Below are 22,588 nucleotides of genomic sequence, written 5' to 3' on the forward strand. Positions count from 1 at the left end.
CATTACTCAATATGAAAAAGAGTTTCTGGTTCCAAAACTTTAGGTAGCAAGAGCAAAACATACATTTTAAAGTTTTTATTTTTTTTAAGTCTGTTTTCTTTTCACTACTTAACCCTCCTCTTATGTTAGGGTCAGAACTGACCCTTTTTCAGGTTTTGAATGTCTATAAGTATCACATAAATTTGTTTATTGCATCAAGATTTTTTTACTTTGTCAGGAACCTCTATTTAAACAATGTAATAGAAAAATAATCCTTTTCACTAAATTATAAAATACTGTGGTGAAAATTAAGACGTTCATGGTGTTAGGGTCAATTCTGACCCAGTTATAATATAGGATGTTAGGACACTAATAAGTGCCAAAACTGAAATCATAAACACTCTCTCTGCTTAGTAACAGTGACAGCCAATCCCCTCTCAACCCTGTGAGCTGTAGTTAGGGAGGGGCCTATCTCTTTTCCTGCTTGTCTGCTTCTCTAAATAAAGTGAAGAAACATAGGACAAATTCATTTCAGAGTTGCTGACTTTATTTTACCATTTTTTAAATTTGAAAATGAGAGGTATGCTATCAAAAGAAAGGTCTAGGGGGTCACACCAAAAATATTAAAACCAATCTTTTCAAGGATAAAGAAGCCTAACAGGGTAACCAAGAGGTAAGAAACAAATTTGATCATAAATAATTATTCAGAGGGTATTTTATGGCTGATTTAAAACACGGGTCAAAACTGACCCTAAACATCATGGATAGTAACGGAATTCTAACATAAGAGGAGGGTTAAAATGGATTTTTATATAATTTAGGAGCACTTTTAATGTATGGACATAGGTCAATGACAGATCTTAAAGTGGATGACCCAAACAGAGCACATAACTATTTCTGAAAATTAGTATACTGTACAGTCAAGGGAGGTATAGTGGTATCTGCCCATTGGTATCAAGTTTTAGAAGGACATTTACTATAGAAAAGGGGTTATATTGTATTGTGATTGGAATAATTTCTTGTTCTTTTTCTTCCAGCAAAGCCCACAGTGTCCGGTCCTATAAAACTGTCTTTGACTGATTCTGAGGAGGTGTTGTGCATGCTGGATATAGAAAAGTTTTACCCTAGTAATATCCAAATCAAATGGAATGAGAAGGAAACTTTAGATCGTGGCAAAATATCTCAAAACAATGACAGCACATACACAATTAACAGCCACTTTAAAGTTCCTGGGAGCTTCTTCAGTGATCGAAAATCTGCAGTGAAGGTGTCCTGGAAACATGACTCCATGGAGGACTGGGAGAGCAGAGAGCTGTCTGTGCTGGATAAAGGTACCAAGATTGATCAGATCCAGAATTTACTAAATGGAAATGAACCGGGATTGTGTGGGAAACAATTATACAATCATATGAGAAGCTTTAGTCATTGACCTTGCTATGGTAAAACCATTAGGGCTAACCGACATATCAGTTAGTGTACCTTAAGTAAGCAGGAACTGCTGTTCTTTGCCATTGCAGGTAATGGGACAGTTCAGATACCGGCAGTTACATTTAAAGTGCTGTGTTGGGAAGAATTCATGTATAAGCAGTAGAGGGGTCCAAACGGTCCTGCATGGCCCTGAAATGTTATACCCTACCGCTGTGACATAGGTGTTCACAGCCGATTGCATTAGGGTATGCACCTCCAATCTCAAACACAGGAAGATGGACCGCACTCTGAAGTGAAGATCAAACTGACTATTGAACAAACATAATGTTCAATAAAGTCTGTTTGATCTTCACTTTGGAGTGCGGTCTATCTTCCTGTGTTTGGATATTGCTGGGTTCACGGACCGGACGTGCACCTGTTGTTTGAAGACTTCATTGCTTGTACCTGAGCGGCAGCATCTCTGTGAGCTATTTGTGACATTGATCTCAAATCTCAAACACATATGTGTGTGTGCATGCACATATATGCTGAAGGTGTCAGTAGAGCAGTTGACCGTGTCAATAGGGCAGTGGATAGTGTCAGTAACTTTTATTTTTTGCAACTTTATTTTTTTTATTTTATTTTTTTTACAAGCTTTGTTAGGGGGCTTGGTGAAATATTTCAGCAGCAACTTTTCTGGCTCTGAGGAAGGGGGTACGCCCCTGAAACGCGTCAGCCTAGCCATGGCAGCCCCATGCGGCACTCTGCATGCCATTTTGTCACGTATGGGACCTTGGCTTCCTTGGAGATTGTATATGCAATGGTGATGTGTGTATAATCACACCCGCTTTGTGAGTATATTGTATACTTTTTAACATTTTAAATAAATGGTTTTAGTGGTGATGCACTAGGTCGGTGCGCCCCTTTTCTTTTGTCTTTTTCTCTCAGTTGATTCTGGATACCCTTGATCCTGAGGGGGCAGCAAGACCATTGGCCCTTTTTTTCCATCTAAGTCTGAAGTGCATCTCTCTTCCCTTCATCACATTCTACTTGAGCGCAGGAGATTTGCTTTACTGCTTGGTGAAATATTACAGGTTTAAACAGGGGAATCTGCGCCATGCAGAATGATTAGAGTGCCCAGGCACACCCTGTGCGCACGCCTATGCGCTGCGATCATCTTAAAATAAGTTTGGATGTTATGTTGGTAATAAATGCTTTGAGTTGTCCTCCTAGGACATCTCATCATTGCACAGAACCCATAATCTGAAAGCCATAGGTGTTTTTAATTTTTTTTTTTCTTTTTACTTACTATCAATGCAATGTGTACCTTGTGCTGCTGGCTCCTGCATTAGTTGAAATCCTCCTCTTCAGATTCTTCCCTACTTCTGCTGCTGTAATCTTCCAGTGTGGTGGGGGTTAATAGAGCTGGCGGACATGTAAAAGGCATTTATTAACCACTTCACTTGATCGCTTACCGCATATTTACAGCGGCAGTGTGGCTCTCCCAGGCAAACCAACGTATGGCTACGTCGGCCGCTTAGTGGCAGCTAGGAGGCGCGCTCCCACCCCTAATCATCAGCGGGGAAGCCGATGCAGCGGGCAGACGGCTCCGATTGCCGCCTGACACCCGCGATCGCTCCCCACTGAGAGAGAGAAAGACGGTCAGCTCTTGTAAACACCCACACTGTTAACCCCTTCCCTGCCAGTGTCATTTTTACAGTAACAGTGCATATTTTCAGCACTGATTACTGTAGTAATGTCACTGGTACCCCCAAAAGTGTCAACAATGTCAGATAGGGGTCCGATCTGTCCACCGCAATGTCACGGTCCCGCAAAAAATTGCAGATCGCCGCCGTTACTAGTAAAAAAAAAAGAATAAAATAATAAAAATGACATAAATCTTTCCCCTAGTTTGTAGACGTGATAACTTTTGCACAAACCAATCAAAATACGCTTATTGTGATTTCTTTTACCAAAAATATGTAGCAGAAAACAAATTGGCCTAAAATGTCAAAAAAATTTGATTTTTCATTTTTTTGGGGGGAATGTTATATAGCAGAATGTTAAAAATATTGTTTTTTTTTTTTTTCCAGAATTATCGCTCTTTTTTTGTTTATAGCGCAAACAATAAAAAATCGCACAGGTGATGAAATACCACCAGCTCTATTTGTGGGAAAAAAGGACATCAATTTTGTTTGGGTACAGCGTCGCACGACCATTAAAGTCACGCAGTGCCAAGTTGAAAAAAGTGGTCTGAACATTAAGGGGGTCTTAAAGTGGTTAAGAGTGCCGACTATGCCCACCCTTTTTGCATCGATCCTCCATTCATAGAGGCTGTACTATAGCTTCTATGAATTAAGCACAAACTATGACTGGAGGAGGCAGACTCTTCGTTCATCTGCCCATCCTCCATAGATCATTTTTCATGGATTGGAGCTATAGTACAGCTTCCATGGAAGAGGAGGTAGGCGGAAAGGGTGGACATAGTCGGCACTTTTGCTGAGTGTTTCTTACAGGTCTGGCAGCTCTATTAACCCCTCTGCATCGGTAGATTATGGGCAGGGGTAGGGAGGATCAGAGGATAACGATTTTAGCTAATGTAGGAGCCAGAAGAACAAGAGTTAAACTCTACTGGCTGTAAGTAATGCCCTGCATGCTGATTTATGTGTTTTTCTTTTTTTGTTTGACTACACTTAAACTTTAAAGCTAGACTCCATTTAACTAATTCCCCCTACAATCCCCAAAGCTAAGGGAACTTTCATACGCCTTCCATTTTGTAACTTGGAACCAGCACTAGTTCAGAGACTGCATTGTCACTGACAGTGCTAATTTCACATCAACAATCAAGAACCACTCTGATTGGTTCCTGATAATGTTATTATCATGATAGCCAATCACAGTGATCACATGGATTTGTTTACAATACAAACCTGCCAGCTCAGCTGTCACCGTGCAGAGAAAGGCACACTGACAGCAACAGCCTGCAAAAGCGTATCTATACTCAAAATGCAAAATCATTCATTTTCTCATTATTTTCTAGCCTAATCCTATTAGTCTGAATGACACTGAAAAGAATATCCAATTGCCTGTTGGGGGGGTCAGGAAGAATTTTTTTCCCCTGTTGGACCAAATTGGATCATGCTTTATTGGAGTTTTGTTTGCCTTCCTCTGGATCAACTGTGGGTATAGGATTGTATATATGGAGGTTTTCAACTTTGTGAAGATCCCCACACATTTACTTCCTTGAATTCTGTGACATGTAGTCACCATGCCCTGGGAATATACACTACTGTGTCATACATTTTACAGAGCCTGCCTTGCGAACTACAAAGTATTAGGGGGAGGAGTTTTAGGAGGCGGAGTAAGTACAGGGATCACTGTTTGCAGGCAGCAGGGTACCATGGGATATGTAGACTTTACAAATGGAGGAGAGGCTGCAAAGCATTCAGGGAATCCAGAAAGTTGTGGTAAGAGATACCCCGCAGACAGGCAGTCACCACACTCCAACCTCCACAGCATTATTTTCAGAGGCGTAACTAGAACCTTCAGGGCCCCAGTGCAAGAAACCATGAAGGGCCCCCCGGACCCCTGGCCGGGGCCCTTCCTTTCAAGCCTGGGGCTCTTCCCACTGACCTATTCACAAGTTCTGCATTGTGCCCCCTTCCTGCCCTCTTGGGGCCTCCCCACGGTGGTGGAATGCCAGGGCACGGTTCCAGGTGTGACCTTTGCGATACTGGAAGTTCACCCACTGGTGTCAGTAGTTTTTATTTTTTGGTACTTTATTTGTATTATTTTTTATAATTTTATTTTATTTTTTTACTATGTCACTGACTATGACACTGTCCATTCAGAAAAGGAAGGAGTTGGTAAATTACATATTTACCGACCCCCTTCCTGGTTCTCTATTGGGACACATCCCCTGCAGCAGCCAGCAGGAGAGGGGAGGGAGCATAGTGGGGGGGGGGACCAGGGGAGCACACAGGGTCCCAGAGACAACAGAACACAAGTGAACTGGATAGGAGGAGTGGCGGGGGCAGCATACAGAGGAACCAATCTCCTCCATTTTCCTCCTGCAGCTACAGGAGGAAAAAGGAGGACAGTGATTTCTCTACATGCTGCCCCCGCCGCCCCTCCTATCCAGGTGTACTGGGGAGCTGCACGGGCCCCCTGGAACATGGGGCCCGTTTGCAATTGCAACCTCTGTAGTTACGCCCCTGATTATTTTAAAAACAACATGAAAAATGTACTGACAGAGCACAATTTTTTACTGACAACCTGAAAACAAACAGAACTCATAATAAAAATGAAGACATTTGATATTTAAACAGTATACGCACAATATGGAAACATTGATAATACCCGTAACAAGTAATTTGCCTGGTTTATATTTAAAACGTCAACCAAGCAAAACAAATTATCAGCCCCTGGTATTTATAGAAAAGAGAGGAGGAGACTATTCCCCCAACTTAAAAGTCTCCAAGGAATAGGGGGACGTAGGATGTTCTAGGTACCAGAAAGTCCTACGTCCGCCTATTCCTTGGAGACTTTTAAGTTGGAACTAGTCTCCTCCTCTCTTTTCTGTATAATACCTCTGGATGTTGGTACCAGTACCTGGTTTCAACGTATTGGTTCTTCCAATTCCCTTGTATTTACAGACTGTTCTAAAATTCCCTGATTTTTTTACAAACTGTCCATACATTTACTGACGGTTTGCAACCCTGTCACAACATCAAAGGAGATTTTTCAAGTCATCTTATATTGGATTGTCAAATATAATTATTGTTTGTATTACTAAATGCCGATGTTCTAAAATGAAAGTGTGTGCTATGACCATGTGGAACTCCTTTTAAAGTGATGTACAAATTGTTACACAATAATTGAAAAATTATGCATAAAAAAAGCTGTTACAATGTAAATGTTCAAATCTTTTTCTACATTTGAAGGCTTTTAATAATAAAAAAACAAAACAAGCTGCCTCTAGGTTCCTTGTAATGCTTATCATAAGTTTAAAAACCAAGGCATATGGTCACATGATTGCTGCTAAAATATACACAGAGTTAAAAAATGAGAGAAGCAATATTACAGTGCCAGCAATCCACTGAGCAATTTTTGCTGCTGGTTCCACCATTTGTTTGTCTGGTAATGAAATTGGTAATTATATTTTTTCTTTCTGTTGCACACAGAGTTTCCCTGGAGGCCAGAGGTACGGGATATTCCAGTTCCCAATCTTTTCAATGAAAATACAGCAACGCTGAAGTGTGAGGTGTCCAATGTATTTCCCAAAGCCCTGAGTGTGAAATGGCTGAAGAAGGAGAAGGAGAGTGAACAACTATTCCCTCTGTCCCAGAATGATGGATACAATATCTCAGAACTTACACCAGAGAGGCAGAAGGATAACACATTCACATACAAAGCATGTTTAAAATTGAAGGCATCCATCGCAGATGAGGGGGAAGAGTTTATCTGCAGGGTGGAGCATCCATCTTTGAAGGAACCTTTGGAGAAGAGCACAGGACCTCTTACTAAAAAAGGTGCCTCAAAACAGCCAGAAATGTGTAACTGTTCTGCATATGAAGGTGGACCATGGGTAGCTAAGGGCTTTTGTTAGCGTCAGACCTGGTTCTCCCCATACAGTCAATGGGAATGCAAAAGCAGCTTGAAGCAGGTTGAGTAAAGCCAGCCATAGATAGTTCAAATCTCCTCTGGTGCAGCAGGGACCGGCTGAGATTTGAACCGTGTACTGTAGGGCAGGCTGAATGTATCCAAGTTGATCAATTAACTTGGGTACAACATGTCTGTTGGATTTTACATGCAAATATTTCTAGCGCCGGCCTTTGATGCGCCTACCAATAAACTCTGGATGCCAGAAAATATCATGAAACAATGGAAGGAGCACCAGACCAAATGATGGGTTCTAATTAATTGCACATAGCTGTCTGTCTAATGCTGACTTTCCACAGATCATGAAAGAGCAGAGTGATGAACTGGGTCGTATCCTACATCCCTTTCATTTCCTCTTCCTAGGCTGGGGGCAGGTACAGGGCCACGCTGTATTTCTTACCTGCAATTTAGCCTCTAGTGGGGTTCTCAGGGAGGCAGGGATGCTGAATTGGCGATTTTAAAACCAAACTGGGATACTTGGAAAAGCTGTTGGCTATTCTCTAAAAGAAAAATTAAAAACACCAAAAACATTTTGGTTAACTGTTGCATAACATACAGTGTGGGCACTAAAGCTGGGCACGCATTAATCCATGCACTAATAGATTTTTGAATGAATGTTCTTACCAACATTCCTAAAAAAATTCTCAGTACATTCGAAAACATGACACATTTTGTTGGAAAGTACACCCTTTCAACCTCTGCAGCAATGTGGGCAGCACTCATACGTCTATTTCCCAAAGACAACCTCTGGATATAATGCTGAGCACTCAACTTCCTTGGTCAACCATGGCAAGGTCTGTTCTGAGTAGAACCTGTCCTGTTAAACCGCTGTATGGTCTTGGCCACTGTGCTGCAGCTCAGTTTCAGGGCCTTTTCAATCTTCTTATAGCCTAGGCCATCTTTATGTGGAGCAACAATTATTTTTTTCCGATCCTCAGAGTTCATTGCCATGAGGTGCCATGTTGAACTTCCTGTGACCAGTATAAGAGAGTAAGAGCGACAACACAAAATTTAACACACCTGCTCCCCATTCACACCTGAGAACTTGTAACACTAATGAGTCACGTGACATGGGGGAAGAAAAATGGCTAGTTGGGCCCAATTTGGACATTTTTAATTAGAGGTGTACTCACTTTTGTTGCCAGCGGTTTAGACATTAACCACTTTAAGACTGAGCCTATTTTTTGACACTTTTTGTTTACAAGATAAAATCAGATTTTTTTGCTAGAAAACTACTTAAAACCCCAAAACATTATAAATATATTTTTTAGCAAAGACTCTGGAGAATAAAATGGTGGTCAGTGCAATAATTTTTGTTACGTGGTATTTGCGCAGCGGTCTTTCAAACGCCATTTTTTTGGAAAAATTACGAAAAATCACATTTCACTGCATTTAAAAAAAATACAGTAAAGTTTTGTATATTGTGAAAGATGATGTCACGCCAAGTAAATAGATACCCAACATGTTACGGTTTAAAATTGCGCACACCCTTGGAATGGCGACAAACTTCGGTCAATAAAAATCTCCATAAACGACGCTTTAACATTTTGTAACGGTTACCAGTTTAGAGTTAGAGTGTAGCTCATTTTAAATTATTGCTCACGCTCTGGCAATCGCGGCGATACCTCACATGTGTGGTTTGAACAGCGGTTTCATTTGCGGCGCAACTTCAGTATACGTTTTCTTTCGTGCGTGAGCTAATGGCGACGGGGGCGGCTAAATTTTTTTTTCCTATTTATTTTATTTTTTTTTTTAATTTTAACATAGGTTTAAAAAAAAAAATCTGATCACTTTTATTGCTGTCACAAGCAATGTAAACATCCCTTGTGACAGCAATATGCAGTGACAGGTACTGTTTATGGAGGGATAGAGGGTCTAAAAGACACCAAACCCCTCCACTGCACTTCCATGTGTTCAAAACGCCGAAAACAGCATTTTTGAATACATTCACTTTTTAAAACTGCCGCCTTTAGCAGCCGAGTAACCCGGATGTGACGTCATGGACGCCGCCTCCGGGTTACGTCATCAGAGACCGATAGAAGCCGCATCCGGCTTTGATCGGGACTCCATCAAGCCGGCAGACGCGCCAGCTGGGTGTCCGGGTCTCACGGTGAGACGGGAGACCTGGGCAGAGCCACGGAAGGCGGCGGGAGGGGGGGACATCCCCTCCCTCTCACCGGGGTAACGATCCAGCGGCTCCTGAGCCACATTGGTCATTACCGCCGGAAAGCCGACGCCGTCTATAAAAAAACGGTACTGGGATGATGTCTCTAGCTAGAGGCATCATCCCGGTACAACCACGCAAATTCAGCCGACGTAGGTCTATGTCGCTGGTCGTAAAGTGGTTAATGGCTGTGTGTTGAGTTATTTTGAGGGGACAGTAAATTTACACTGTTATACAAGCTGTACCCTCACTACTTTACATTGTAGCAAAGTGTCATTTCTTCAGTGTTGTCACATGAAAAGATATAATAAAATATTTACAAAAATGTAAGGGGTGTACTCACTTTGTGAGATACTGAGTATATATATATTCATATGTATGTAAACCCTAACTATGTACTTCTCGTTTATTTCCCCTTTCCTACTCTATCTCTCCATCTAAAACTAACATTGCTTGACTGTACACAGAGGCGTAACTAGAACCTTCAGGGCCCCGATGCAAGAAACCATGAAGGGCCCCCCAGACCCCTGGCCGGGGCCCTTCCCTTCAAGCCCGGGGCTCTTCCCACTAATCCTGGGGCTCTTTAATCTCATTGCATGGCCTTTTATTATGGTCCCGCATCAGGATCCTTTCACAAGTTCTGCAGTGGGCCCCGTTCCTGCAATCTTGGGGCCTCCCCACAGTGGTGAAATGCCAGGGCCCGGTCGCAAGTGTGACCTTTGAGATCCTAGAAGTTCACCCACTGGTTTGCTACCGGACCCCCTGGAGCATGGGGCCCGGTAGCGATTGCAACCCCTGCAACCCCTGTAGTTACGCCCCTGACTGTACATATACTTGTTAACATATATAATTACATTAATGTGGTATTCTCATTTAGATATACTTTTACTGTTTTTTTTAAATTTACTTTTACTTTTTTTTCATTACTGCAGCAGACATGCCAACCTTCAGTATTAACAACATATACGGTCCCCAGACATGGTTCAGTGGGGAGAAAGTCACTTTGTACTTTGGTGCCTCATACTGTACGGAGAACACCCAGGCCATATGGAGGGTGACAGAAGCAGGTGGAACTCATTATGAAATATTAGAAACCCCATCGGGGGAAGAAGGGAAAAGTGGTCTTCAGCATTCTGGATATGTGGCTCACAGAGAGAAAACTGAAAAATCTGATAAAGAAGGTCTACTAGATTTCACCTCCTCTCTGACTTTCACACCTTCCATCACTAAACACCAAAATGTCACCATAGCTTGTAAGATAAAGGATTCTGATAAATTCAAGGAAAAGACCTTTTATTGCAAAAATATTTTTGGTGAGATTTCCCACTTTTTTATTGTCTGTTTTGTTCACCAGTGGCGTACCAACAGGGGGGGGGGGGGGGGGGGCGGCCGCCCCAGGTGCCACACACTAGGGGGTGTCAGCCGGTGTCCTGCCCGGCGTGTTCTGACAGATCCTATCGCAGTGTGAAGGCAGCTGCAGTGGCAGCTCCTTCAGTCCGCGCTGCTGGCAGGGAGGGGGGGCGGAGCCTCGGCAGGAATAAGGGGACGGGGCCTCGGCGTGCAGAAGGGAGCGGGGCCTCGGCGGGAAGAAGGGGGTGGAGCCTCGGCGGGAAGAAGGGGCGGAGCCTCAGCTGGGAGAAGGTGAGTGCCCAAGTGTACAGTGAATAGGGAGGTAATTGGCGCTGCCAGATTTAATTACACAGTAAGTAAAGGGAAAAAAATTAGGGTGTGGTATGTCATATAAATATAATGAACCAATATTTAAAAAGCTAGTATGTGGTGCAATGCACAAATGCCCAATAATAAATATTAATAAATACATATAATGAATATGTGCAAGTGTAGTGACCTTATAAATAAATAAATAAGTATATCATATAATAAACCAATATTCAGAAAAATCAATATATGATATAATGCACAGATGTCCATTGGATGTATTGTAAAGGGGTTCTATTGGGGGGGGGGATGTATTGTAAGGGGGTTCTATTGGGGGAGGGGGGGATGTATTGTAAGGGGGTTCTATTGGGGGAGGGGGGATGTATTGTAAGGGGGTTCTATTGGGGAGGGGGGGGATGTATTGTAAGGGGGTTCTATTGGGGGAGGGGGGATGTATTGTAAAGGGGTTCTATTGGGGAGGGGGGATGTATTGTAAGGGGGTTCTATTGGGGGAGGGGGGGATGTATTGTAAGGGGGTTCTATTGGGGGAGGGGGGATGTATTGTAAGGGGGTTCTATTGGGGAGGGGGGGGATGTATTGTAAGGGGGTTCTATTGGGGGAGGGGGGATGTATTGTAAGGGGGTTCTATTGGGGGAGGGGGGGATGTATTGTAAGGGGGTTCTATTGGGGGGGATGTATTGTAAGGGGGTTCTATTGGGGGGATGTATTGTAAGGGGGTTCTATTGGGGGGGATGTATTGTAAAGGGGTTCTATGGGGGGGGCTTTGTATTGTAAAGGGGTTCCATTGGGGGGGTTGTATTGTAAAGGGGTTCTATTGGGGGGGTTGTATTGTAAAGGGGTTCTATTTGGGGGGTTGTATTGTAAAGAGGTTCTATTGGGGGGGTCCAGAGGTACGGGGGCTGTGTAATGTAAAGGGGTCCAGAGGTACGGGGGCTGTGTAATGTAAAGGGGTCCAGAGGTACGGGGGCTGTGTAATGTAATTGGGTCCAGAGGTACGGGGGCTGTGTAATGTAATTGGGTCCAGAGGTACGGGGGCTGTGTAATGTAAAGGGGTCCTTCCTACATTTTGCTGCAGTGCGTGGAGGCGCTACACGTGACACGTCAATGAGCGGTTCGTCGCCTGCACGCCTGGGGGGGTGCCAGATATAGGATCCGCCCCGGGTGCCAAATGCTCTAGGTACGCCCCTGTTTGTTCCTACTCATTTTTATACTAAATTGTGTAAGGCAGGGGGTAAGCACATTACTGTAGACCTAGCTTGCAGTTTGGCATCGTCCCTAAGTGTTTTTTCATATACAGTGAGTGATCGGTACTCATCACTCACTGTATTCATTCATAACTAAAGCTTAACAAACTGTGTTTAAGCTTCAGTTTGTGAATGAACAGGAGCCTCTGTACAGAGCTTTCTGTTCATTCACTGTCCAGTGCAGCTGAGACTGCAAAGAGAGGGATGGTGGATTCTGTGTACTCAGTCCCTTTCTCTGTCTCAACAGTGAGACATCAGGGGTTTATTTAGATTCCTGATATTTCACCAAAGCCCCCCAACAGCATTGAAAAAATAAATAAAACATAAGTACAAAATTGTAAAAAATAATAAAAAATTTGTAAAACAAAATAATAAAAATAAAATGACTCATTCACACAGGTTATCTGGCAAATGTATAACCCAACTGCCTCATTACACGTTGCCATTTAGTGGCAGCTAACCACAAATCAAATGTTCAATGCTGTGTGGCGTCCGTCACGCTGTGCCCCATCGTGTGGCCAGCAGACAGTTGGAGACAGCGAAATACACATTCCCCTGGGTAGACAAAAACTCTTGCAGTGGCCCTGGGTCTAGTAATTATTAGCAAGGGTCCCCTGAGACTAGAAAGTTATTTCAATGGTTCCTCCAGAGTAAACCATTTTTAGGAGGACATAGTCCATCTTGGGAGCAAGCAAGAGAGGGTGGCTACATTCCTAAATAGTGTGGGATCATAGAGAATGAACATAGCCACCATCTAAAAGGAAGTCAGATCACTGCAGCCCGAAAAAAGGAATTTGGAGATTTAGAGGAGGTGGAGAGCAATAGAAAGAACTTTTCTGAGTTAAGGTACTTATAAAACTAAATGCAAAACTTTTTTTTACTTTGGATAGATTGGAGACAGGTTAGAACCCCTGTCAGGTTTTTATTGTGGTCTGTGTCCCCCATTAGGGAGATTCACCCTTTCTGTTTGTCCTGATTACCATATCACCAAGGAATGAAGGAAAGCGAAGGAAAATCCCAAATGTTGGGTTGTCCCAAGTGTTGGATTGCCATCAGATTAGGAATAGAGAGAAATTTTCCAATAGATATACTAGTTTTGGTGACAACCAGGGATTTATTTTGTTTCGAGGGCTTTCCTCTGACTTCCTGTTTTAAAGTTTAAGTCCAGGCAAAACCTAACTAACGCTAAACCTGCTCTCTGCCACATTCTAACCCTAATCTATCTAACCCTGTAAAGCAAAAATTGTTGTACCTACCTATTTTGCAGCTCATCCGGTCTGGTCTCCAGCGGCGGAAGGTCTGTGCAGTAGAGGACCGACAACGGCTGTGAAATGGCTGGGAAGTGACGTCACCCATAGACTTACTATGGGGCTTCCATTGTCGGCTGCCTCTTCTGCACCGGCCTACACAGCGAAGCCCCTGCTTACAGCTGATCCTGGGACCGGACTGGATTGGCTGAAAAATAGGTAAGTATAGCGATTTTTGCTTTACAGGATTAGATAGATTAGGATTAGAATGTGGCAGAGGGCAGGTTTAACTTTAGTTAGGTTTTGCCTGAACTTCTGCTTTAACTATGTGGCAGGAAGTGATGAGAAATCTCCCCAATGGCACACAGATGGCAAAAAAACTGACAAGGGTTATAACCCTTTTATACTCTATCATTACTCAATATAAAAAAGGGTTTTTGGTTCCTTAGGTAGCAAGAGCAAAACATACATTGTAAAGGTTTTATTTTTTAAGCCTGTTTTCTTTTAACTACTTAAAATGGATTTTTAAATAATTTAGGAGCACTTTTAATGTATGGACGTAGGTCAATGACAGATCTTAAAGGGGGTGACCCCAACAGAGCACATAACTGTACTAAAGCTTGATGACCCTACATCAAAAAACAAAGTATAAAGGTATCACTATTTGCTGCCCATATATATCAAGTTTTAGAAGGACATTTACTAGAGAAAAGGGGTTGTATTGCATTGTGATTGGAATAATTTCTTGTTCTTTTTCTTCCAGCAAAGCCCACGGTGTCTGGTCCTATAAGACTGTCTCTGACTGATTCTGAGGAGGTGTTGTGCTTGCTGGATATAGAAAAAATGTACCCTAGTAATATCCAGATCAAATGGAATGACAAGACTTCAGATTCTGGCAAAATATCTCAAAGTAATGACAGCACATACACAATTAAAAGTGAATTTAAGGTTCCTGGGAGCTTCTTCAGTTATCGAAACTCTGCAGTGAAGGTGTCCTGGAAACATGACTCCATGGAGGACTGGGAGAGCAGAGAGCTGTCTGTGCTGGATAAAGGTACCAGGAATGATCAGATCCAGAATTTACTAAATGGAAATGAACTGAGATTGTGTTGGTGAATAATTATACAATCATATGAAAAGCTTTAGGATTATACAGTCATTGACCTTGCTATGGTAAAACCATTAGGGCTAACTGCTAACTGACATATCAGTTAGTGTACCTTAAAGCGGAGTTCCGGCCAAATTCTTTTTTTTTCTTTTTAGCTAAAAATACCCCTACAATAGTCAGGGCTTGTGCATTTAAAAAAAGATATCCAGTAAACTGTCCCCTGTTTTGTTTACATTGCAGCATGATTTAGTTACTCTGAGCAGTTGTTGTACAGCGTGGCCATCTGCGGTGTGGGCATCTCAAGCCACAGTGTCCCTCTTCCGGGATTTCGCGCATGCACAGTGCGTTGCAAGCGAGTCCCACAGTTTGCAGGCCGGGTTTCCATAGCCCATTGACTCCTGGGATTGATGATACTCCTCTCCCAGGAGCCAATGCAAAGCCGGAAATGATGTAGTTGGACGCGGCCGCATAAGGAGGAAGTGAAAAGAAGTGAAAAGATTTTGCTCCATAAATAAGGTAAGTAAACCGGAAAAAAAAAATTGGCAATTCATTTTTAGGATGCACACAAGTGTTGCATGGAGGGAATTGTAAAATGTGGGTGGAACTCCACTTTAAGTTAGCAGGAACTGCTGTTCTTTGCCATTGAAGGTAATGGGCCAGTTCACTTAAAGTGCTGTGTTGGGAAGCATTTATGTTCAAGCAGTAGAGGGGTCCAAAGGGTCCTGCATGGCCCCGAAATGTTGTACCCTACCGCTGTGAAATAGGTGTGCACAGCCGATTGCATTAGGTTATGCAACTCAAATGTCAAACACAAGAAGATGGACTGCACTCCGAAGTGAAGATCAAACAGACTTTATTGTCCCTGTAATTGTGTAATTTACAAACCCAATTCCATAAAAGTTCTGACACTGTACAAATTGTGAGTAAAAAAGGAATGAACTAATTTACAAATCTCATAAACTTATATTTTATTCACAATATAATATATATAACATATCAAATGTTTAAAGTGAGACATTTTGAAATGTCATGCCAAATATTGGCTCATTTTGGATTTCATGAGAGCTACACATTCCAAAAAAGTTGGGACAGGTAGCAATAAGAGGCCGGAAAAGTTAAATGTACATATAAGGAACAGCTGGAGGACCAATTTGCAACTTATTCGGTCAATTGGCAACATGATTGGGTATAAAAATAGCCTCTCAGAGTGGCAATGACTCTCAGAAGTCAAGATGGGCAGAGGATCACCAATTCCCCCAATGCTGCGGCGAAAAATAGTGGAGCAATATCAGAAAGGAGTTTCTCAGAGAAAAATTGCAAAAAGTTTGAAGTTATCATCATCTACAGTGCATAATATCATCCAAAGATTCAGAGACTCTGGAACAATCTCTGTGCGTAAGGGTCAAGGCCGGAAAACCATACTGGATCCCCGTGATCTTCGGGCCCTTAGACGGCACTGTATCACATACAGGAATGCTACTGTAATGGAAATCACAACATGGGCTCAGGAATAGGGTTGAGCGAACACCTAGATGTCCGTGTTCGACGGGTTCGGCCGAACTTTAAAAAAAAGTCCGGGTCCGTGTCCCGGACTTTTACCGAACTTTTCCCGGACACCGAACCCCATTGAAGTCAATGGGGACCCGAACTTTAAGGCACTAAAATGGCTCTAAAACACCAAAGGAAAGGGCTAGAGTGCTGCAAATGGCAGCAAAACGTAATTAAGAGCATGGCAAGTGCTCTGCAAACAAATGTGGATAGGGAAATAACTTAAAACAACAAAAAAAAACAGAAAAATAAAACAATGTTCTTCTTCATCTCTGAAGGACGAGGCCCATATGGAGTAGGAGGGAGGTTAAGGTGGTGGTGGATGTGGCGGTGACATAGGCGTGCGCACAGGGTGTGCTGGGTGTGCCTGGGCACACCCTAATCACCTAGGGCACATAGCATTGCCAGTGAGGAGATGGGAAAGATCTCCCTGGGACCTGCTCTGCTCTATTTCTCCTTGCCTACAGGTACATGGCCCCGATACATTACTCTCCCTGCTGGCAAACACATGCATGTGTATTTCAACTTTGGGGTGCACACCTTAATGCAATAGGCTGCGCACACCTATGGGCGGTGTAGGTGGAAGCGGCGGTGGAGGAGGACCAGGGCCGGATTAACAGCATCATGGGCTTGGTGCTGAGGATTTTGAAGGGCCTTAGAGCCGTGCCTTGCCATGCACCCAGAGGAGGAAGGGTGCAGCCATGCATGCCTAATTCAACATGGGATGCTGTCTCTGAAGCCCATAAACACATCCATGCATCGCCAACTGTCCCTCCTTGTCCGGCCTTCACGCTGTGTGGGGAGGTTCTGAGGGTGCTGCCTGGGGAAGCGAGCATAGAAGCCAGACTTCTGTGTTTACAAGTGACAGAAGAGCGGTAACAGTGAATATGGCCAACCCGGGGCCTATATAAAAGGTAGGGGCCTGGAGCTGCAGCTCCAATAGCCCCTACATTAATCTGGCCCTGAGGAGGAGGACGAGGTAGCCAACACTGCTTCTTTTCACAAATTTTAAATGAGGGTACACCCCAAAAGAGTGAGAAAGAGCAAAAATGGAACAATGGGTGGGTAAGGTCGGTATCCATTGCTATTCTGCATAAGGTACGGAAAAGTCCCGTGGGATCCATGCCTGGTTCATTTTAATGAACGTGAGCTTGTCCACATTGTCTCTGGACAGGCGGCTGCGCTTGTCTGTTATAACGCCCCCAGCCGTGCTAAATACCCGTTCAGATAATACACTGGCTGCAGGGCACGCCAGCACCTCCAAGGCGTAAAGGGCAAGCTCAGGCCATGTGCCCAATTTGGAGACCCAGAAGTTGAAGGGGGCAGACCCGTCATTCACTACATGTAGGCGTGTGCACACATACTGCTCCACCATGTTGGTAAAATGCTGCCTCCTGCTAAGACGTTCCATCTGAGCTGCTGGTGCTGCTGTTTGTTGTGGCGTGCTGACAAAGCTTTTCCACATTTCGGCCATGCTAACCCTGCCTTCTGAGGTGCTGGCGGTGCCCTGGTTGCGTTGGCGACCTCCTCCTCCTCCTCCTCTGCCTTGTGCTTCCACTGTGGCCCCGCTGTCAGATGGGAATGCCAGCAGCATGGCGTCTACCAGCGTGCGCTTGTACTCGCGCATCTTGCGATCGCGCTCCAGTGAGTGAATTAAGGACGGTACGTTGTCCTTGTAACGGGGATCCAGCAGCGTGGCCACCCAGTAATCAGCACAAGTTAGAATGTGGGCAACTCGGCGGTCGTTGTGGAGACACTGCAGCATGTAATCGCTCATGTGTGCCAGGCTGCCCAGAGGCAACGAAAGGCTGTCCTCTGTGGGAGGTGTATGGTCCGTGTCCTCTGTATCCCCCCAGCCACGCACCAGTGATGGCCATGAGCTGGCCTGGGTGCCACCCTGCTGTGAACATGGTTCCATCTCCTCCTCCAGCTCCTCCTCCTCCTCATCCTCCTCATCCTCCAGAACTGTGCCCCTGCTGGACAATTGCGTCCCTGGCGTTTGCGTGTGCAGGAACCCACCCTCGGAGCCCCTTGCGAATGACTGCCCTGAAAGCCTTGGAAATGTTACCTCTTCATCCTCCTCCTCCTCCTCATCCTGTGCCACATCCTCTTCCATCATCGCCCGAATTGTTTTTTCAAGGAGGCATAGAAGTGGGATAGTTAAGCTGAGAACGGCGTCATTGCCACTGGCCATGTTGGTGGAGTACTCAAAACAGCGCAACAAGGCACACAGGTCTCGCATGGAGGCCCAGTTAAATTAAATAGCGGAATAGAAAATATGATCCAAAAAAAGTGTATGTATATCACACGTACACAACCACACTAGGCCCCAATTACTATTGTTTGTACCCCTAAAAGGCTAGATGAGGAGTAGGGGGAGTATGGAACAGGCAGCACCCTCAAACCTTCAGAAGTATGAGATGAACCCCAACAACTTGGAAAGGTGGATCTCTCTCACACGTACCGACACAGACTATCCCGCAATTCAATTGATCCTCAAAGGTTTTTATTGAATAGCGGAATAGGAAATATGATCAAAAAAAGTGTATGTATCTCGCACGTACACAACCACACTAGGCCCCAATTACTATTGTTTGTACCCCTAAAAGGCTAGATGAGGAGTAGGGGGGGTATGGAACAGGCAGCACCCTCAAACCTTCAGAAGTATGAGATGAACCCCAACAACTTGGAAAGGTGGATCTCTCTCACACGTACCGACACAGACTATCCCGCAATTCAATTGATCCTCAAAGGTTTTTATTGAATAGCGGAATAGGAAATATGATCAAAAAAAGTGTATGTATCTCGCACGTACACAACCACACTAGGCCCCAATTACTATTGTTTGTACCCCTAAAAGGCTAGATGAGGAGTAGGGGGGGTATGGAACAGGCAGCACCCTCAAACCTTCAGAAGTATGAGATGAACCCCAACAACTTGGAAAGGTGGATCTCTCTCACACGTACCGACACAGACTATCCCGCAATTCAATTGATCCTCAAAGGTTTTTATTGAATAGCGGAATAGGAAATATGATCAAAAAAAGTGTATGTATCTCGCACGTACACAACCACACTAGGCCCCAATTACTATTGTTTGTACCCCTAAAAGGCTAGATGAGGAGTAGGGGGGGTATGGAACAGGCAGCACCCTCAAACCTTCAGAAGTATGAGATGAACCCCAACAACTTGGAAAGGTGGATCTCTCTCACACGTACCGACACAGACTATCCCGCAATTCAATTGATCCTCAAAGGTTTTTATTGAATAGCGGAATAGGAAATATGATCAAAAAAAGTGTATGTATCTCGCACGTACACAACCACACTAGGCCCCAATTACTATTGTTTGTACCCCTAAAAGGCTAGATGAGGAGTAGGGGGGGTATGGAACAGGCAGCACCCTCAAACCTTCAGAAGTATGAGATGAACCCCAACAACTTGGAAAGGTGGATCTCTCTCACACGTACCAACACAGACTATCCCCCAATTTAACTGATCCCCAAAGGTTTTTGATTAAATAGCGGAATAGAAAATATGATCCCAAAAAAGTGTATGTATATCACACGTACACAACCACACTAGGCCCCAATTACTATTGTTTGTACCCCTAAAAGGCTAGGAGTAGGGGGAGTATGGAACAGGCAGCACCCTCAAACCTTCAGAAGTATGAGATGAACCCCAACAACTTGGAAAGGTGGATCTCTCTCACACGTACCAACACAGACTATCCCCCAATTTAACTGATCCCCAAAGGTTTTTGATTAAATAGCGGAATAGAAAATATGATCCCAAAAAAGTGTATGTATATCACACGTACACAACCACACTAGGCCCCAATTACTATTGTTTGTACCCCTAAAAGGCTAGGAGTAGGGGGAGTATGGAACAGGCAGCACCCTCAAACCTTCAGAAGTATGAGATGAACCCCAACAACTTGGAAAGGTGGATCTCTCTCACACGTACCAACACAGACTATCCCCCAATTTAACTGATCCCCAAAGGTTTTTGATTAAATAGCGGAATAGAAAATATGATCCCAAAAAAGTGTATGTATATCACACGTACACAACCACACTAGGCCCCAATTACTATTGTTTGTACCCCTAAAAGGCTAGGAGTAGGGGGAGTATGGAACAGGCAGCACCCTCAAACCTTCAGAAGTATGAGATGAACCCCAACAACTTGGAAAGGTGGATCTCTCTCACACGTACCAACACAGACTATCCCCCAATTTAACTGATCCCCAAAGGTTTTTGATTAAATAGCGGAATAGAAAATATGATCCCAAAAAAGTGTATGTATATCACACGTACACAACCACACTAGGCCCCAATTACTATTGTTTGTACCCCTAAAAGGCTAGGAGTAGGGGGAGTATGGAACAGGCAGCACCCTCAAACCTTCAGAAGTATGAGATGAACCTCAACAACTTGGAAAGGTGGATCTCTCTCACACGTACCAACACAGACTATCCCCCAATTTAACTGATCCCCAAAGGTTTTTGATTAAATAGCGGAATAGAAAATATGATCCCAAAAAAGTGTATGTATATCACACGTACACAACCACACTAGGCCCCAATTACTATTGTTTGTACCCCTAAAAGGCTAGGAGTAGGGGGAGTATGGAACAGGCAGCACCCTCAAACCTTCAGAAGTATGAGATGAACCCCAACAACTTGGAAAGGTGGATCTCTCTCACACGTACCAACACAGACTATCCCCCAATTTAACTGATCCCCAAAGGTTTTTGATTAAATAGCGGAATAGAAAATATGATCCCAAAAAAGTGTATGTATATCACACGTACACAACCACACTAGGCCCCAATTACTATTGTTTGTACCCCTAAAAGGCTAGGAGTAGGGGGAGTATGGAACAGGCAGCACCCTCAAACCTTCAGAAGTATGAGATGAACCCCAACAACTTGGAAAGGTGGATCTCTCTCACACGTACCAACACAGACTATCCCCCAATTTAACTGATCCCCAAAGGTTTTTGATTAAATAGCGGAATAGAAAATATGATCCCAAAAAAGTGTATGTATATCACACGTACACAACCACACTAGGCCCCAATTACTATTGTTTGTACCCCTAAAAGGCTAGGAGTAGGGGGAGTATGGAACAGGCAGCACCCTCAAACCTTCAGAAGTATGAGATGAACCCCAACAACTTGGAAAGGTGGATCTCTCTCACACGTACCAACACAGACTATCCCCCAATTTAACTGATCCCCAAAGGTTTTTGATTAAATAGCGGAATAGAAAATATGATCCCAAAAAAGTGTATGTATATCACACGTACACAACCACACTAGGCCCCAATTACTATTGTTTGTACCCCTAAAAGGCTAGGAGTAGGGGGAGTATGGAACAGGCAGCACCCTCAAACCTTCAGAAGTATGAGATGAACCCCAACAACTTGGAAAGGTGGATCTCTCTCACACGTACCAACACAGACTATCCCCCAATTTAACTGATCCCCAAAGGTTTTTGATTAAATAGCGGAATAGAAAATATGATCCCAAAAAAGTGTATGTATATCACACGTACACAACCACACTAGGCCCCAATTACTATTGTTTGTACCCCTAAAAGGCTAGGAGTAGGGGGAGTATGGAACAGGCAGCACCCTCAAACCTTCAGAAGTATGAGATGAACCCCAACAACTTGGAAAGGTGGATCTCTCTCACACGTACCAACACAGACTATCCCCCAATTTAACTGATCCCCAAAGGTTTTTGATTAAATAGCGGAATAGAAAATATGATCCCAAAAAAGTGTATGTATATCACACGTACACAACCACACTAGGCCCCAATTACTATTGTTTGTACCCCTAAAAGGCTAGGAGTAGGGGGAGTATGGAACAGGCAGCACCCTCAAACCTTCAGAAGTATGAGATGAACCTCAACAACTTGGAAAGGTGGATCTCTCTCACACGTACCAACACAGACTATCCCCCAATTTAACTGATCCCCAAAGGTTTTTGATTAAATAGCGGAATAGAAAATATGATCCCAAAAAAGTGTATGTATATCACACGTACACAACCACACTAGGCCCCAATTACTATTGTTTGTACCCCTAAAAGGCTAGGAGTAGGGGGAGTATGGAACAGGCAGCACCCTCAAACCTTCAGAAGTATGAGATGAACCCCAACAACTTGGAAAGGTGGATCTCTCTCACACGTACCAACACAGACTATCCCCCAATTTAACTGATCCCCAAAGGTTTTTGATTAAATAGCGGAATAGAAAATATGATCCCAAAAAAGTGTATGTATATCACACGTACACAACCACACTAGGCCCCAATTACTATTGTTTGTACCCCTAAAAGGCTAGGAGTAGGGGGAGTATGGAACAGGCAGCACCCTCAAACCTTCAGAAGTATGAGATGAACCCCAACAACTTGGAAAGGTGGATCTCTCTCACACGTACCAACACAGACTATCCCCCAATTTAACTGATCCCCAAAGGTTTTTGATTAAATAGCGGAATAGAAAATATGATCCCAAAAAAGTGTATGTATATCACACGTACACAA

At 43.7% G+C, this 22,588-nt stretch overlaps 2 protein-coding genes across 2 annotated transcripts in view; both read left to right on the forward strand.

The window, feature by feature from the left end:
• Positions 1–22,588, forward strand: part of LOC309558536 (uncharacterized protein) — a gene marked incomplete at both ends in the record, with an annotated part of 403,568 nt that overhangs the window by 293,935 nt on the left and 87,045 nt on the right.
• Positions 10,149–22,588, forward strand: part of LOC309557664 (uncharacterized protein) — a gene marked incomplete at both ends in the record, with an annotated part of 32,309 nt that continues 19,869 nt past the window's right edge. The window contains 2 exons of the mRNA XM_082260452.1: positions 10,149–10,524; positions 14,146–14,436. Coding sequence (XP_082116578.1) covers positions 10,149–10,524; positions 14,146–14,436 — 667 coding nt within the window. The remainder of the gene's footprint in view (positions 10,525–14,145; positions 14,437–22,588) is intronic.

The sequence above is a fragment of the Pelophylax lessonae genome (genome assembly GCF_965119305.1).
Source record: "Pelophylax lessonae genome assembly, chromosome: 6".
NCBI classification, from domain to species: domain Eukaryota; kingdom Metazoa; phylum Chordata; class Amphibia; order Anura; family Ranidae; genus Pelophylax; species Pelophylax lessonae.